The sequence below is a fragment of the Vipera berus genome (genome assembly GCF_964194415.1).
Source record: "Vipera berus genome assembly, chromosome: 1".
NCBI lineage: Eukaryota > Metazoa > Chordata > Lepidosauria > Squamata > Viperidae > Vipera > Vipera berus.
The window spans coordinates 117,973,215-117,992,614 of NC_138202.1; the positions used below are offsets into that span (position 1 = coordinate 117,973,215).

Below are 19,400 nucleotides of genomic sequence, written 5' to 3' on the forward strand. Positions count from 1 at the left end.
TAATGGCAGACTGGCCACAAAAAGCCGCATCGGTGCGGGTGGAAATTGCTCCGGGACAGCAGGAAGAAAGCCCTTGCCCGGCCTGGGTGCATCTACTCGACGGATCTGACGGGGGTGGCTTCTGCTGTTCCAACCGGTCAACCGTGCAGGAAAGCAGGAGGAGGTGGAGGGGCAGCCGGGGGTCTGGAGCCACCTCAGCGGCTTGCTAGCAGCCCGACAAGGCAGTGGATTCGCGCACCCACTGCCCCTCCTGCTTCCCTGCATGGTTGACCAGTTAGAGCAGCAGCAGCAGCAGCCACCCCTGTCAGATCCGTTGAGCGGATTCGCCAAGGCCAGGCAAGTTTCTGCCCACGTCTTTCTCATTCGCCCCGCAAATTTAGGTTGAGGTGCAAACCCAGCTCGTGTGCCTTTGCTCGGGAGGAGCAAATTCTGAGTAAATGGGTGTTGGTTTCCACTGGCGGGGTGGGGGGGGGCGGGGCTGCTAGGAAAAATATTCTTGGGAACAAAGGGTTTTTTATTATTTTGAGCTAAGCCATAATAAGAGAGGTTTTACTTCTCACAGATTTATGGGAGGAGAGAAGGAATCCTTTGCCTGGCCTGGGTGCATCCACTCGACGGATGCAGCAATGCAAACATGGTGCCTATGTAACACTGTTGCACAAGGAACACTGTTTACCATTTGGCTTCTGTATTTCAGGCTATTGGTAGTTATCCATTAAAGCTCCTTACAGTACAATAAATAATTGAACTAAACACAGCTGCCCAATATTTATTTTTGTCCTAGAGGACTGGACAGGGGATGGCATGCTTGAGTTCCATCAATTAAGCAATGCTCTCATATGGGTCTCAGGTGTTATGCTTTTTCTGTCGTTCTACTTGCCCTTTGGAACAGTATTTCCCCCAAGATCTGTACAGCCCTGTTCCTGCTGGTTTTTAGGAAGACAATCAAGACTTGATTCTTCCCACAGGCTCCTGTGAATCATGGGTGGTGTTTGGGATTGACTGATTTTCCTTTTCAGAACGTTTTAAATGTAATATTTGATTGTAATCGCTCTTAACTTTGTAAGCTGCCCAGAACTGTTTGGCTAGTGGTTGGCCTTAGAAATGTATTAAATAAAATAAAATGACAGAGCGCTATTTTAACAGCTTTAAAAATAAAATGGATAAAAATGCTGAAATTCACTAACATGCATACTTCTACAGATACCCCAGAGACATTAGGAACAATGCCAAGAAAATGCCAGAGACAAATGAATACTTTTGAGAGAATCCATATCTGATTTTTTGAGGTCAGTGCTAACCGATTATCAGCATAAGCTTTTGTGAGCTACAGTTCATCAGATACTGTGTGGCTAGATTGATGTAGGATTTAAATTGGGGAGAGAGGGGGGAATTGTGGGAGGGGAAAAAGAGCTAGGTTAGCTACAAGTGAGAAAGATTAGTTTTATCAATTAACAATTATAATGCGTTAAAAGTCACAGGGTTTTTAACTGCAATAGATTGTTAAATAAGGTGCTTTTAATCTGTTTCCCAGGTAACCTGTATTTGCATAACTGTTTTATCTGTTTTACCCTCCTTATCCCAATTTAAATCCTGCATCAGTCTAGCCCAGGGGTAGGCAACCTTGGCTCTTTTATGACTCATGGTCTTCAACTACCAGAATTCCTGAGCCAGCAATGCTGAGGAGAAAGGGAGAGTTTCCAAGCTGAGCCATGCTGGCTCAGGAATTCTGGGAGTTGAAGTCCACGAGTCATAAAAGAGCCAAGGTTGCCTACCCCTGGTCTAGCCACTCTATGCATATAATGAAGTCAGCTGTAGCTCATGAAAGCTTAGGTGCTTTAATAAAAGTGTTAGTCGGAAAAGAAGCTACCAGAGTCCTGGTTTTTCCACCACAGACTAACACTGCTCTCTTCCAAGTGATTATCTGTTATAATAATTTGTCACATAATCAATAGATGGCAGTTGTTATACTCAGCAGAAATTAATTTTATCCATTTCACAAAAATTTTAAACAAGTTTCTCTCCCAAGTTCAAGTTGTTTGCAACATTTTGGTTTGAGAACCCTCCTTCTAAGGGCTGCATCAGCATTGGTGGGTGTGGCCAGGGTGGGCACGGCCTACTGGGTGGGCATGGCTGGAGTATGTATGGCCTACTGGGTGGGCATGGCCAGCTCTACATCATTCGCATCAAGGGTGCCTATGGGGGCCTGGGCAGGAGTGGGTTAGATCTGAGGGTCTCTGGCAGAAGGAGATGGGACCGGGGCAAGTTCCTCTCAGGCCATGCAAGGGGGGGGGCTGGACAGTGGCGCAGAGGTCAAATGCCCAGCTCAGCCCTCAAGCACCCGCAGCACTAAGCCCAGCCCCACTTCCCCAAGGGGGCGCCCAACTGCACTTACCTCCTCCTCAAGGCTGCTGCTGCTGTGCTTGGTCTCCTTAGCCAGGTTGCTCATGATGGGTACGAGAGCAAAGTCAAGAGGGAGGCCCACTCCCTCTACATGTGAGGAGACCTGGCTTTGTAGCCAAAGCTTCCTTAGCAATAGGATGGGAGACCCCCCAGGATAGGCCAGGAGGAGAGGGCAAGGGGATGGTGAAAGGGCTGCAGGGCAGAACTAAGGCAAGACTTCCCTCAGACCCTCCCCCTTCCTTCCTTCCTTCCTTCCTTCCTTCCTTCGAACAGAGTGGTGGGAAAATATTTGAGATGAGGGAGGGAGAAAAACAGCCAAGAAACGCAGCTGGGGAAGTGTCATCCTTCGTGAGGAATGAAGAAATGCACCATCGCCTGGAAGTGACCAGCACATGGCCCTTGCCTACTTCACATATCCAACTTGGTGGGCTCTGGGGGAGGGGATGCCATGAGCAGCGTGAGAGTTAGTGCAGGTTCTCATCCCACCAGGCTCAAGGTTGACTCAGCCTTCCATCCTTCCGAGGTAGGTAAAATGAGGACCCAAGTCAGCAATAAGCTGACTTTGTAATAATGCCGCTTGGGGGGGGGGGGCGAAAGCCCTAATAAGCAGGCATATACATAGAATGAAGGCTATTGCTAAGCACATTGATTTGTGCTTCTTAGATTGTAAGCCGCCCTGAGTCTTTGGAGAAGGGCGGGATATAAATGGGATTAAAAAAAAGCATCCTATAGTCATGGGATTGCCATATGTGACTTTTACTGCTGGCTTCCAACAAGCAAAGTCAATAGGGAAGCAGGAAGGAGGTTGCAAATGGATCCTGTGATGTCACACATAAGCATGTAAGCACTGCTTAGCAACAGCAACTGCTGCAACTGCCATCGTGGGCGCAGTCATGTAACATCAGGTTTTGTGACTGTGTCATTTAGTGACAGAACTGCCAGTCCCAATTACTGTCATTAAGAAATGATTACTGTACTTCAGTCTTGATGTTACCACAGCATGAGCTATGTTATCCCAGTCAAAGAATACGTAGTTGAAATATTAGCATCCCAGATGGTGATAAGTGTTCCTAGCCAGCTAGAAATAAGTGTTCATATGCCTCCAGCAATAAAGATGGAGCCAGGAAAACTCTAGATTGCAAATCTCTTCTTCAGAAGTACTATGTTATCAAAGGATGTACAAATATTCAATAATTGCCTCAGTTTTACTGAAGATAAGAAAAGTACTTTAGATCTGCCCTGGGAATGCTTGCGGTATTTGTATTTAAACAACCATAGTTTTTCTTGGGTTCACATAGTAGTATATTATTCTTGACTATTATGTGAAACCATAAGAACATGTAGCTTCCTTAAAGCATATCAAGTATGGCAGACACACTCAAGCCACATCTGAAAAAAAAAACATTTCCTGTTAATTCAAATAACTTTCCATGCCATTCAGCGCTAGCCCAATTCCCAGGCCAAAGAATTATTCCCTATAACACTTCTATCCTAAACTTTAATTTCAGATTATCTCTCATCCAGTCTGTTGCTTTTAATACCAGTTTAAGTCATTCTGATGTCATTAAGAAACAGGGCTAGATGTCATTAGCATCCTGGCATATTGTGCTTCAAATTACCCAGTGACTCTAAAAATTTAATTAAAATGTCAAATAATATAATTTGATGTTAAATTATATGTGAATTGCTTTATTTTTATGTTCTATTTTTAAAATATATATATCATTTTTAACATGTTTAACAACTTCAATGTTTAAAATGTTTTTTTCAGTTTTGAAAGCATTTTTAAAGTATATATTTGACAAGTCACATACATTTTTTAATTTTTGGTGAGCCTATACACTTGTTCTTTAGCTTTTCCTATTCATTTTTTTCTATATTACCTATGTTCGTTTTTCTCTTTTTAAAGTTTTTTTATGTTTAGAATAATATAAATATTTTAAAAATAGATAAAAGTTTGTTTTGTTTGGAGATCATCTATTCTAAAACTTAAAATACACACACTTAAAATACGTGTATTCTTATGGATGATGAGGTGTAACATTATCATAGGGCAGCGTGGGTGAGGCAGCCATAGCCTGTAAAACTAGTGAAACCACTTGCTATTAGTAAAGCTTCTCTTCACTATGCCAACAAGCAGTATATATATCTGGATACCATGTACAGTAATATAATTTGTTAGAGGGACAGGGTCTCATCCACATTCTTCAATAGTTATGCACTTAAGAAACAAGTAATGTAAACATGATTTCTAGAGTATATTTTCCAGCATAACCAGTTTTCATTAAATTTAACTTATGTGCAAGAGTGTATCACTCTCAATATCGTATCACCACGCATCATGCGTATATGGACACCAATTCTTAAATGGTAATCTGGTACCAATGCAGGTTAAAACATTGGGGCTACATTAGTATATATTCAAAAGTTTGTTAGAGATAAAGTGGCACATTAAATATTTGCTTAGTACAGGAAGTAGTTCCTTATTCTAATTTCAATTGTTAGTAGAAAGGCCACTATGAATTAGCAGTAGTTTAAATTCAAAGGAAAAACATGCATCTATACTCATACATCTGTTGACAACTTTAAAAAAACTGTTTCTCCCTGGATTCACAAAGTTACTGCAACAGTAACCTCCCAAAAGATGTACATGATTTCAAGGAGGGCAAATGGGTCTTATGTATATTCTTTTCCTCTGAGTCCAAAAGAATACACAGCCCTGTTATAGGATGTAGCAGAGGATCCTCATGGTTTACATAAGAGATGGATAAATAAGGCTAGATTTAAGTCTGAAATTGTCCACATTTTGTATGACTAAAAATAAAAAGTTAAGATTAAAAATGTAACCATGTTATTTAATTAAATGCACAGAAATAGTAGAGTTATTCTTTAAATTATGTCAGCTATTATGCCACTGTCATTATTTAATTTAAAGGGGAAAGTTACAATATTAATAAATAATAATCAAGAATAAAGACTTAAAGGATCACATTTGCAGTAATTTTGCATATTATTAAATCCAGCAGCGATTCTGTTCCAAATAAAATGAAAATATCCTCTGAATTCCTTAGATAACTACATCCAACAATGCTACTAATGTGTTTATCACAACACATTTATCACACTTAGCACATTTTAGAATAAAGTGGGCTTCTTTTCAGTACAGGTAGTCCTCGGGTTACAACCACAATTGAGCCCCAAATTTTTGTTGTTAAGTGAGACATTTGTTAACTGAGTTTTGCCCCATGTTACGACTGTTCTTGCCACAGTTGTTAAGTGAATCACTGCAGTTGATAAGTTAGCAATCTGGTTTTTAAGTGAATCTGGCTTACCAACTGACTTTACTTGTCAGAAGGTTGCAAAAGGTGATCACATGACCCTGGGAAAGCAACAGAATTTTGATCACATGATCATGGGGAATGCTATAAAGGTTGTAACTTATGAAAACAGTCATGTCACTTTTTTCAGTACCGTTGAAACTTTCAACGTTCACCAAATGAATTGTAAGTCCTTGTAAGTCGAGGAGTACCTGTATTCAGCATCTTCAGTTATATTTTACAGATAGGTGTCCTTGTAAAATTCTAGTAAAAACTCTTAATTATTATCCTAACAGGTTTCTTGCTCCTAGGACAGCAGTTTTCCTACCAGACGTTGCAGATAAAGATTTGTACCATGTGTTGCTGACTTTTGGCAAAGATCATCACCCTTCTGCATTGCCTAAAACCACAAATCAAACGTAAAGCCACCTCGACACTATTACCAAAACTGGACTCTTTTATTCCTTCCTACCAAAAGACAGAATTTTTCTATACTGACATACATTTATTTCAACATCAATCTTGCATAAATGTTATATTCTCCTTTTATTCTGCTCCTTCAATCCTATCTCTACCTCTGCAAAGTTAAAAGAACAGAACACACCTCTGGTTTGTAATGGATGCTCAAAAACAAAGACACCAATTGTTATGATTCCCCAGTCCATTCCACTGCACACCCCAGTAATAGAAGTTTCTGACTCACGTAAAAGCGAAGAAGAGAGTGGTGGCTCCTACTAAGAGGATTGCAGCAGTTGATACTGGGGCATACTTGCTAGGTTTGAATCTCTTTCCAGATGCTGGCATGATCTGCCCTGCAGCATAGCACAGGTCCAACAGAAGTCAAGAAGGGTAAGAAAATTAGGGAAAGCAGCTTTCTCAAAACACACGTACAAAAAAACCCCCAAAGAAATCAGGGGAAAAGTCCAAGTTCTCAAAGTTGTTGTCTGTTAAGAGCCAGATCTTATTCACAATTATAAATCAAATATTGTGAGGAGCAAATTGGAGGTTTGGTCCTGTTTTAGTCTTCTTAAAACATTAAAAAATATAGTTCTTACTTTTTAAAATAGAAGGTAAATTTTGCTTCTTTAAAGGTGCATCACTTGTACATAGAGTAAATCCAGACTGGGAGGCTCACAATTTTCAAAGGTTGTCATTAAAAAAAAAAGCAACTGACAGAAAACAAAAATGCAGTCTTCCACAGTTATGTCCTATAACATTTTGTCTGCTCCAGACTGATCCAGTCACACTTCCATCACACATAATATTAGTCTTTATTCATATTTGCTTTAATAATCTTCATATTATTTTAAAATTTTAACATCCAGAACTCTTCTCTTTACCTAGAAAAAAAAGAAAAATATTTTTATTTGTAACATTTTTAAAAGAAAGAATAATTTATGAATAATACTTTCATGTGATTGGGTTTCTGCAGCTACAAATCTACTAGGACAATTCTGACTGTGAGTTATACTTTTTTTCTCAATCTTAAAATCAGTTTTCTCCATCAGTCATATTTGTTCTAATTCCATACTTTTGTTAACATCTTTTCTAATTATTCTTAAAATCTGCTAACATACCAAAGACCTTTAATTTACCCATTAATATTTCTACTCCCTCTAGTGGATCTTCTAGTTAACACTAAATCATCCACAAATGCCTTTAATTTATAAGTTCATCTTTTAATTTTAATTCTCATAATTCTGTTCAATACCTCAAGAACTAAAATGAACAAAAGTGGTGACAGCATACTTTTCTTTTCTTTTTGAATTTCACAAGGGTTTTTAGTTCTCTATTAACAATTATTTATTTGCTGCCCCTCTCGCCACAAGGCAGCTCTGACATCAAAAGCAATAAAATCTTTTTTTTACGACCCCGTAATCCCTTAATTCAGAGTAGAGTCGGGGTGACTGGACGGAGCTGAGCATTTACTAGCTGGATGCCCTTCCTGACACCATGGGAAGTTCATAGCAGACATTTTTTTCTTTGCGCTGTAGGAAACATCTGCCGCTACCTAGGATTGAACTCTCAACCTTCCAAGTGAGAAGCAAACATCTTCACCACTAGGCCACCATGCCACTCTATCAAAAGCAATAAAAGTGTAAAAAAATATTTCTGATACAAAATATTTTTGCTTTCTATGAAGTATAAATTGGTCTTACCCATTTAATAAAATTATCTTCAAGGTTCATGTTACAATATTCCAAACAAAAAAATCCAATTCAAATTGTCAAAGACCTTCTCTGCATCTAAGAATATCAATGCAGTTTGTTTTTTTATATGTTGCTTTATATATTCAAACACTTCTTTTAGGTAAAAACTCACACTGTGAAAATTGCAAAATCTTATCCTCAAAAATTTATAAAAAGAGGCCAGCAATCCAACTGGACCAGATACCTTTTCTGTTTTAGTCTTTTGATAGCTTCAGTGTTGATATAAGTCCATTCAAAATTTGTGTCTGATGCTCTGCAATCTTCAATATATTCTCTTTATGAAAGTATTCACCATCTTTATCTGAGTTTTTTTTACCTTTATATAAAGGTGTGTAATACTAATGAAATTCTTTTTGCATATTTGCATTTCTGTGGCTTTTCAATATTTCCTTCTTGTAACTTTAATATCCCTTTATTTTTTGTTTTCACAATTTATATCCCAACCATCTCCCAAGTTTATTTGGTTGCAAATTCAAAATTTTGCATAATCCATCTTTATTTCCATCTCTCTTACTGTTAACATAATTGCCTTTACAGAAGCTTAATTTGGTGAGTAATACTTGACATTCCCTGGGGATTTTAAAATTCCTTTTATCTCATCCAAAATCATTTGTATTTTTTCTTGCCTTTTCTTTTTAAATTCATTATTACATAATGTGAAATATCCTCTTATAAAAGCTTCATTTATATACCAAACCACCCTTACTTCTGTGCCTTTATTATTCTAAAATTCCCTCAATTTTTTTTACAATCCTATAGCATTGTTTCTTTTTGTAACATCATCTCATCAAATCTCCACCTAAAAGATGCAGTTTTCCTTTTAAAAGTTAGAACCTCTAGATCAAGGGTTCCCAGCCCCCGGTCTGTGGACCAGTACTGGGCCGCAGAATGCCAGCAACTGGGCCACACAAACAAGCAAAACCCCAATCTGTGCGATGCAGGCAGCACACCATACCATGCACCTTCTGGTCCGTGGAAAAACCTCTCTCCATGGAACTGGTCCCTGGTGCCAAAATGTTGGAGACCACTGCTCTAGATTATATTCTGAAAGTCTTTGATAACGTCTGAACTTTATAAACATTATCTAACCTCTTAAAAATTCAAATCATATCCATACTTAAAAAAGATGTCTCTCTGAAAAATAATTGTACTCTTTTGACTCACCATTTTTGTATCTCCATACATCAACAAGCTCCAAATTACCCATTAAATAGATAAAAATCTTTGGTAATTTACCCTGTGTACTTTTAACATTTTTCTCAGAAGCTTTATCTTTCTGTGGGGGAACCATTCCATTTCAATTTCCAAAGAGTTTTAAAAATGTTAATATGTTTAGTGCCCATCATGTGGGTTGCTTTTTTTGATGTCTTGTAACTGTTGTGGCATTTGATTGGTCATATGTCATATGTCCATTAAAACTTCTTCGAGTTTTAATTTTTTTTATCAAAATATTTCTTGCTTTCTACACAGAGTGTAGTTTGAATCCCTGTTGTTTAAAAGTAAAAATCACTCCTTCCAATCTATCCCATCTAAATGGAATTTTGTTTCTTCTGACTTTTCTGTCAAAAAAAATCCCTTTCTCTTGTGTAGTATTCTAGCTGGAATTTTCTTAATTATAATTACATTTTTAGTATCAAACCACAATCTAAAATGCTGCTATAAAACTTGGATGTGTGGTCTTCTTTGTGACAACTGCAGAAAGACATGCAGTTGTCCCTTGGAACATTTCTTAATTTGGCAAAAAGTACCGTATCTAAATCCTATAGACTTTATCAATCTGTTTCAGTGTCATCTTCTTCCCAGTCCAGGAAATTGGACAGAGTTCTAAGGCCCTTTTTAGGAATCAGATCCAAGATACTGCACATCCTCCATTTTTGTTTTGGATATAAAGGTAAAGGTAAAGGTTCCCCTGCACATGCGTGCTAGTCGTTTCCAACTCTAGGGGCCGGTGCTCATCTCCATTTCAAAGCCAAAGAGCCAGCGCTTGTCCGAGGACGTCTCCGTGGTCATGTGGCCGGCATGACTAGACGCCAAAGGCGCATGGAACGCTGTTACCTTCCCACTGTAGTGGTCCCTATTTTTCTACTTGCGTTTTTACGTGCTTTCGAACTGCTAGGTTGGCAGAAGCTGGGACGAGTAACAGGCGCTCACTGTTACGCGGCACTTCGGATTCGACCCGCCAAACTGCCAACCTTCTGATCAACAAGCTCAGCGTCCTAACTCACTGAGCCACTGCGTCTCTTTGTTTTGGATATACAAGCATACCGGTACATATATAAAAAATTGAACTAAAGTTGATAAACAGGTGCTGAAATAGTTCCTTAACCAGGAGATAAAAATAATTTAAAATGTTAATCAACATTAATGCTTGCACATAGCCCCAAAGTCTAAGAGTTATAGCTCACAGATCTGAGAAATGTTAAATATAATAAAAATGATTGTGCAATATCTTACATCCACAGTGACTGATGGATTACTGTATTATATGCCCAATAAAGGAAAGAAAATTCAAATGGAAAATCCAGTCCTCCGATTTACTAAGTAGAAATTAGAACAGACTCTTGCCTACAAGAAAATGGAAAACCAGGAAAGGAATGGACGAATGCCAGAAATCAGATGCATCTGAAAACTGAAAAGGCAGTTTATAGAATTTAATGTAAAGCATTGTAAACAGAGGTAGAAAGCCCATTTTGCAACCAGGGAACACACTTTTAAAATTCAGCTACTAAGGGATCCAGATTGAATGGATATTCCTAGGAACAGCTGAGCTAGAATCTTTGAATAGAAGAATCCAAACAAGGGTTTGAGATAAATTTTACTTTAAAAAAAATGCAAAGAAATCACAGCTGCTATTTGAAAGTTTATAACCAAACTTCAGTAAAAACAAACTTGGGTAGTTCTGGATGCCATAAAGAAAAGACAATGACCAAAGCTATCACTGTTGTAAAGCTGTTTTGTAATGTTTGTTTTTCCCTTTTGCTACCCTCAAAATCCTCTCTGACTTCTGGTGAATAATATTGGTAAAGTTTCCCACTATTTTGAAGCACAAACATATATGAAGACTGGAATACAAACATGTAAGTAGGCATATTAGAGGAACCCCCTTAAAATTTTCCTAAAAATCTAAAGCCATATCTAATATACAGCTAGAGAAAATGCTGGATTTTATTACTTATGTTAATAAATGTTTTATATGAAACTTATAACAGTAGATAAAGAATCTAACATTTTTTTAAAAAAAAAATAATGTCTCAGTGAATGAGAGAAGCAGCTTATAATATCTTGTTGGGAGAAACTATTGTTAATCTGTATTTTATTTTTAACAGAAAATGAACCAACCTTGTTAACAAAATATGTAAGCTTTAACTTTTGCTATATCACAACCTCCTATACATTGCTCTCAAAAAGCTTAACATTTTACACCAGTTAGTGGTATTTAGATGTTAGGATGTGATTAATTATATCTAAAACATGCTGTATCAGCCATCAGCTTCAAACAACCTCATAATTCAGTATAACCTCTAAGTGACTCCTGCCTGTGATTAAATCATATACCAGATCTGAAACTTCTTTATAGATGGATTCTGAATTTTTTACTTCTCACATCATAGTTCAGCATTTTTAAATAAAATTATTCAGTCTTATATATTAATTCCAAAGGAATGCTTTAATTCCAAACCAAAATTAACTTGAAGATAAAATGTTTTCTCCTATATAAAATAGGGAGTTTCTTAAAGCAATGTGAGGTGAGATGGGAAGCATGCACTCTGCCCATTCTCTTATTTTAGTTCCCAAGGCACAGCAAGCAGTTATTTCAAATGATTATCTTTTTAGTTATTTCACAGTTCACACCAGTCTAACATATTTAAAGTAAGAACAAGACCTGTTCTTATCTTCTCTGAGTGTAGAACATAGAGAAATTATAGGAAAAGAGTTTATGAATAAATTATAGAAGACTTTGACAACAGAATTGATTTTGGGTTGTGGTATAAGCTATTAAACATATGCAAACAAAGTCCAAATGTGTTCATGCAAAGACTAGATCCCCATTTATTAGAGATGCTTCAATTTGGATTCCTGCATTAGATTCATTGCTCTAAATGCCCTTGTTCAAGTTTAAATAATTTGATAAAAATAATGTAAAGTTTTTAATTTTTTTCCTTTCTGTTAAATTTCCAGTTTTAAAAACCCTTCTGCACATTAGCCTTCAGCTACTGTATTTTACCATGCAGACATTTTTTGTCTTATACTTAATCTTTTCCTGCAAGGGACATATGTGTATACATAAGGGAGTACAGGACAGCTTCCTGATGATATCTGACAGTTGAATATCAGGAATGCCTTTTAAAGATCTTACTCCCCCAATGGGCACTTTTACACTCATACAAATTAAATTTAATCACAAAAATTAGTTTGCTTGTTCCAAGAAGTGTGACAATCAGAATTTTTAGGGACTATAGTACATATCTCTTTAATGATTCTGAAAATGAGTACTAAGATGCTATGTAGAAATATTATTCACCAACCTTCATGTTCTTGTTTAAAACTGTTATTGTTTGAATTGATGAATTTCACACACAGTTATATTTTCATTTTATATGCTGATTAAAAGAAAAAGCTAAGAGTCAAGAAGGCAAATTAATCTGTTTAAAAGAAAGAACCTGATGGTATAAAAGAATTTATACCCAATGATATAAAGGAATTGAAAACTTCATGGAATAACAATTATAATGTGCCATCCCACCAACATTTCATTCTTGTGACAGATGTTAGAGACAACTGTATCTAAAACTAAACCAACTATTTTCACATGAGTTATTTTGAAATTGTGCCATATTCTGTTTTGAGGCTGTATTATATTTCATACTCTTAAGTCCAACTAAGCCAGGTGTGTAACTTTGTCATTCTAAACTACATGTTGGAATAGATGGAGCAAAAAAATGCTGATACTTTTTATTATACAGCTTACCCTTCAATATATTATGCAAATTCTGAATTGTAGTTGCTGTTCAGAATGGGAAAAAGGAAACCAGATGCCACTTAAATTTGGAAGGGATAAATCACTACAGTGACTGACCATCAAGTTAAATTAAATTGAATTTGTAGAAGGTTTAGTATAAAATACTGAAAGATATCAGAATGCCTGCTCTTGTTCTAGGTCAAGGGTGTCAAACTCGTAACGTCATGTGACGTGTTGCGACTTTTCCCCCCATTGCTGGCAATGGGGTGGGCGCGGTTTCGGCATGACACATCCGGCAGTTTGACACCCCTGTTCTAAGTGGAAAGCCATCCATCATTACCAACTGGCTCAAGAGCTAACAACAAAATTACCTACACTATCACTATTAAAGGCTTATCCACAACTTGTGTTAAGTAACAGATTAATCCAGGTAGCTTAATCACTATAAGGCTCTAAATACATACATTTGTAAGAGGTAAGTATCATTCAAAATAAACTGCAGGTATAGTTATTCTCCAAAAAAGTTAGTTAGGCTATATTCACATAACATAGCTAACATGGTTTGCTGCTATCCTGGGGTAAACATTTACTCCAGGAATATGATGGCAGACAAATGAGGAGGAGAGCAGCCATCTTTGCAGGAGGTCCAGCTATCAGGAAAGTAGCTGGGAAACTGTCACTTCCTGCTTTATGTTCCTTAAGGAAAAAGAAAAAAAACTGTGATAACCTGATAAGGGCTGGTGTAGAAAAGAAAAGAGATTATGCATCTGCTATCGTTCTAACTGCCCCTAATGGCCAAAGGAGTGGGGAATGAAAAGAAGAAAGCTCTGAGATAAGGAGCACTTACAGGTGCCCCATTTTTGTGAAACCAGTCTAGGCAATTCTCTCTTTAATAGAAGGGAAGTATCAAAACATTAGGGACGTGGTGGCTCAGTGGGTTAGGATGCTGAGCTTGTTGATCAAACGGTCAGCAGTTTGGCGGGTCGAATCCCGAGTGCCGCGTAACAGAGTGAGCGCCTGTTACTCATCCCAGCTTCTGCCAACCTAGCAGTTCGAAAGCACGTAAAAATGCAAATAGAAAAAGAGGGACCACTACGGTGGGAAGGTAACAGCGTTCCGTGCGCCTTTGGCATCTAGTCATGCCGGCCACATGACCACGGAGACGTCCTCGGACAAGCGCTGGCTCTTCGGCTTTGAAACGGAGATGAGCACTGGCCCCTAGAGTTGGAAACGACTAACACACATGTGCGGGGGAACCTTTATCTTTACCTTTATCAAAACATTGTTAACTATCCTTCCTATTGCATACAACCTAGGATGGTTAATTCAAAACAACTTTCTCTAACAATAAACAGATTAGGTTATGGGTGCATTACATGTGAACTACCATTTGATTTAAACATTTCACCCAAACTCAGCTTTAAAATAGCTTTTATTTCTACTGCAACAATTTGGTTTAATTTTTCTCTACTAATACACTACAAATAGCTACCAAAACCTTCCATTGCATCATGTCATTGTCTGCATACCTGCTATTACCTATTCACTTTCTTATCAGCAGCAAAACAAGTTTCTCCTCATACATAGGCTTTTCATTACAAAAATCAGCTTACCGGCAAATGTCCTTATCTTGTCTGCCTTCTGTGCTATATGAGCCAAGGCCACCTAACAACTGGATGATAGCTAGGAAGTATATACAAATATAACCTATTCCTTTACTTTATACTTTTCCTAGCCAAAAAGCCTCCTTTATAAACAAATTCTCCTTTATAAACAAATTGTGTTGGTCTCAGTCTAAACACCATGCATATAAACTATTAAAATATATTTATTCTTCTAATATACAAAAGCAACATGAAATTCTTACATGCGTGGGCAATTGTTAATTTATTAAAAATAAAATTGAAAAGGTATTAGTGCAAAACAAATAAAAACATCAGTATCAAAACCACTTCTGGGAATAGAAATTTACACAGTCTGAGAAGGTTCTCAGAGCACCCATCTTACCACTAATAAAAGCAATTTAAGAAAAATCTCTAAAGATTACTCCAATGAAGAGACATAACTCAGAGGGAGGTGTCCCTCTGACTGAGCTTTGCCCTCCAGGTTTCTGTGTGTTACATCGGCCACGGGCTCAGGGCAGGGGCGGTGGGGTGGCGGTAGTTATATGGGAGACCTTATGTCCGCGGGAGACCACTATTGTACAGATAGGCGGGAGTGAATCCCTCCTCCTGAAGTGTGGCCCTGGGGCTCAGTTGGGCTTGTTGCTAACATACCTGGTGTCCAGCTGTGTAGCAACGGCCCTGCCCGAGCTTCTCGTCCTCTCAGGGTTGACGGTTGAGTTTCCCAGACTTATAGTTCTGGGCGACTTTAACCTGCCTTCTCTGGGAGGGTCGTCTGAGTTGGCCCGGGAGTTCATGGCCTCCATGACAGCCATGGACCTGACCCAAGTAATTCAGGGTCCAAGTCATGGGGGAGGACACACTCTCGACCTAGTTTTCTTATCTGGGCAGTGGTTTGATGATCTGGGAGGGGGCTCGCCAACTATTGTCCCCCTGTCATGGTCCGATCATCACCTCCTGCGGTTGGTCTTCCCCTATGCCACCCCCCGCTGCTGGGCTGCGGAACCGACCAGGTGGTTCCGCCCCAGGCGCCTAATGGATCAGGAACGGTTCCAGACGGCGCTTGGGTCTATACCTATCCCCCTCGCTCACAGCCCGGCCGATGCCTTGGTGGTGCCTGGGAAAGGGCTGCCACCGAGGCGCTCGACCGTGTTGTACCCTTGCGACCCCTGACCCGGCGCAGATCCCGGTGGGCTCCATGGTTTTCTGTGGAGCTCCGGGAGATGAAGCGTCGGAGACGAGGTCTAGAGAGCTGTTGGAGATCCAGCCGGTCTGAGTCTGACCGGTTGCGGTTAAGAACCTTTACAAGGTCTTATCTCACGGCAATGAGGACAGCGAAGTCTAATTACTTCGCTGCCCTCATCGCATCCGCAGATAATCGCCCAGCCGCCCTGTTTAGGGTGACTCACTCCCTCCTTAATCAGGAGGTGAAGGAGGAGCCCTTGCAGGGGCGAGCCGAGGAGTTTAGCTATCATCTGACGGACAAAATCGCTCAGATTCAAGCCGGTTTGGATTCTGACTGGGCAGAGACTGACGGGGAGGAATCCAGCAGTCTAGAGAATGTTACCTGGGGTGAATTCGATCCTGTGACCCCAGATGAGGTGGACAGGATCGTGAGGAGACTGAGTTCTGCCACATGTTTATTGGACCCGTGCCCCTCCTGGCTGGTATATGCAACCCGGGAGGAGACACGAGGCTGGTTCCAGGCAGTAATAACTGCTTCCTTGAGGGAGGGTACCTTCCCTGTCGCCTTGAAGGAGGCGGTGGTGAGGCCCCTCCTCAAGAAGCCTGCCCTAGACCCAGCTATTTTGAACAACTATCGTCCAGTCTCCAACCTTCGCTTTCTTGCGAAGGTGGTTGAGAGCGTGGTGGCACTTCAGCTCCCTCTGTTCCTGGAGGAAACTGATTATCTGGACCCATACCAATCGGGCTTCAGGACCGGGTACAGCACGGAGACGGCATTGGTTGCACTGGTGAATGATCTCTGCTGGGCTCGGGACAGGGGTTGTTCCTCTGTCCTAGTCCTATTAGACCTCTCAGCGGCTTTTGATACCATCGACCATGGTATCCTACCGCGGCGTCTCAGGGGGTTGGGAGTGGGAGGCACCGTTTTGCAGTGGTTCTCCTCCTACCTCCTGGACCGCTCGCAGTCGGTGTTGACGGGAGGGCAGAGTTCCGCCCCGAGGCCTCTCGTTTGTGGAGTTCCTCAGGGGTCGGTCTTCTCTCCCCTCTTGTTCAACATCTATATGAAGCTGCTGGGTGAGCTCATTCGTGGTTTCGGGGTGGGGTATCATCAGTATGCTGATGATACCCAGCTTTTTCTAACGTGATGTCCCGTTGCCTGGAAGCGGTCCGGGTTTGGATGGGGAGAAACAGGCGTCTCAATCCTGCCAAGACTGAGTGGCTGTGTATACCGGCATCTCAGACTAACCAATCTTTTCCATCCTTAACTATGGGGGGTGAGGTGTTACCCCCCGTTGATAGGGCCCGCAACCTGGGTGTCCTCCTGGATTCATGGCTCAGTTTGGAAGATCATATAGGAGCCGTGGCCAAGGGAGCTTTTGCCCAGGTTCGCCTGGTGCGCCAGTTACGGCCCTATCTGGACCGAGATGCCCTACGCAGTCACCCATGCGCTCGTGACCTCCAGGCTAGACTACTGCAATGCTCTCTACATGGGGCTGCCCCTGAGGACCACTCGGAGGCTTCAACTGGTGCAGAATGCAGCCGCGCGAGTTGTAATGGGAGTCTCCCGATACTCCCATGTAACACCTCTTCTCCGCGAGCTGCATTGGCTTCCAGTTGCCCTCCGGGTGAGATTCAAGGTGCTGGTGATGACCTATAAAGCCCTAAATGGCTTGGGTCCAGTTTATCTGAGGGAACACCTGCTGCCGGCATCAAGTTCCCATCGTCCTGTGCGCTCCCACAGGGAGGGCCTCCTCAGGGTACCGCCAGTCAAGGATTGCTGACAGGCAATCCACAGGGGGAGGGCATTCTCTGTGGGCGTGCCTGCCCTATGGAATCAACTGCCAACAGGAATCAACTGCCAACGGAACTCCGGACTGCCCCCGACCTTCGTTCATTTTGCCGGGACCTAAAAACCTGGCTCTTTGAGCTATCTGGTCTGGACTGAGGGGTTTAATGTTTTTAAATTGTGATTTAATTTTTGCGGCTAGACTTAATTTAATTTAATTTAAATTTTATATTGGATTGTTTTTAAATTTTGCCTTGTAAACCGCCCTGAGTCCTTTGGGAATAGGGCGGTATATAAACCGAATAAATAAATAAATAAATACCGATATGACATTTTGTGTAAAGAAATCGCTACAACAAATTTCACTGAATTGCAGACTTCCTAGATCAGACATGTCAAACACAAGGCCCGGGGGCCGGATGCGGCCCGCGAAGTGGTTTCATGCGGCCCGCGACGCCATCCTGGAAACAGTGAGGGAACGGCCCCCACTGCCTTGGCCCTGGCCCAGAGACCCTCCTTCTGCCAGAGACCCTCAGATCTGTCCCACTCCTGCCCGCCCGCCTCATAGGCACTCTTGATGCGAACAATGTAGAGCTGGCCACGCCCACCCAGTAGGCCATATGCACTCTAGCCACGCCCACCCAGTAGGCCACGCCCACCCTGGCCATACCCACCCGGCCCCCTTGAGGGCAACCGCAATGCTGATGCGGCCCTCAATGAAATTGAGTTTGACACCCCTGTCCTAGATGAAAGCATGGGATCTATACTATTTTAGTTACCGAGCCAAAATAAAGCTTCTCCCCAACAACTCTAGAAAAGTAATAAATACTGTTCATTTTTCTTTTATGTGGGGAAAAATGGAAACTGAGTTCAAATATGGAAGAACGTGCACAAACCGGAGTATAAAAATATCAGCAATGAAAGTAAACGCTCTGACAAATAGCACCCAACGACTTTTCTTCTCGAGCACCTACATTAAACTGCTTAGGGAAAAATGACTGTAAGATCTCTTTTTTTTTCACAAAGAGCGATCCGTACACTCTCAATACAAAATGCAGAGCTCGAAGAAGGAACCCAACTCCCTCCCTTTCTACGAGATACCGGCGGTGCCTATGCATCCCCTTGCGCCCCTCGAGATGTAGCCTACAACTATGAGCTCCAGCTCAATAGTAAGTACCGTACCTACAAGTTATCCTTGAGGTGCAGCTTGGAGAGAGTTCACTGGGTAACTAAAGATCAAGGCTTTGGAAGCAGAAAGGAGGGAAGGGGGTCATCGGCACAAAGTTTGGAGGAGTATCTTATCCATCCACCAGTTTTACACACCGGTAGGGCAAACTACCACTCGCGAGCAATAAAAACTCGGGAGTGGGGTGGGGAACCTTCCCAACTCAGACACGGCAAGCAGGCGGCGACGGAGCCCGTTCGGGGTGTGACAAAGAGCAGCCGAAACCCCCGGGGAAAAGAGAGGTGCGAGGCGGCGTCTTATTCGTGGGAGAGGCCCTCGGGCAGAAGTGGCACTCGCGGAAAAGGAGGGAGAAAAAGTACAAGGGAAAGGAGGCGAGAACCTCCCTCACCTCTCGCTCTTTTGGATCCCGAAGAAGAGCCGAGAGCCGTTAGGCCCACGGAGCCGTCACTCCACGGGCGAGGAAGGACCCTTCTTCACGTCCGCCACTGCCTAAAGAGGAGAGGAAGCTCTTCCTTTGCCGTCTTCAGCCTTTAGCACCTAGCCGCAGGAGCCGTCCCTTTCAGTCGCCGCGCCTTCGGCTGCCGCTCCGGGAAACCAGGTACTCGGTCGAACGCTCGACCCAAGCAGTCACAAGAAACACCAGCACGGGAAGTAGGGCGCGCATGCGCGTTCTCAAACCCGTTCGGGCTCGCCGGTTGGTCAGCCTGCTGCCCGTAGGAGGAGCTCCAAAG

General features: G+C 41.4%; 1 protein-coding gene across 3 annotated transcripts in view; it reads right to left on the reverse strand.

Moving 5' to 3' along the window:
- ZDHHC5 (zDHHC palmitoyltransferase 5) overlaps positions 1–19,400 on the reverse strand; it is a 54,242-nt gene extending 34,842 nt beyond the window's left edge. The window contains exons 1-3 of one of the 3 annotated variants that reach the window (XM_081314748.1): positions 19,058–19,400; positions 6,776–7,060; positions 6,424–6,532 (exon numbers count right to left, since the gene is read on the reverse strand). In XM_081314748.1, the coding sequence (XP_081170874.1) occupies positions 6,424–6,524 (101 nt within the window). In that variant the 5' untranslated portion in view covers positions 6,525–6,532; positions 6,776–7,060; positions 19,058–19,400. Of the gene's footprint in view, positions 1–6,423; positions 7,061–19,057 lie in introns of all 3 variants that reach the window. The other 2 variants (XM_081314749.1, XM_081314747.1) reach the window with 2 other exon arrangements.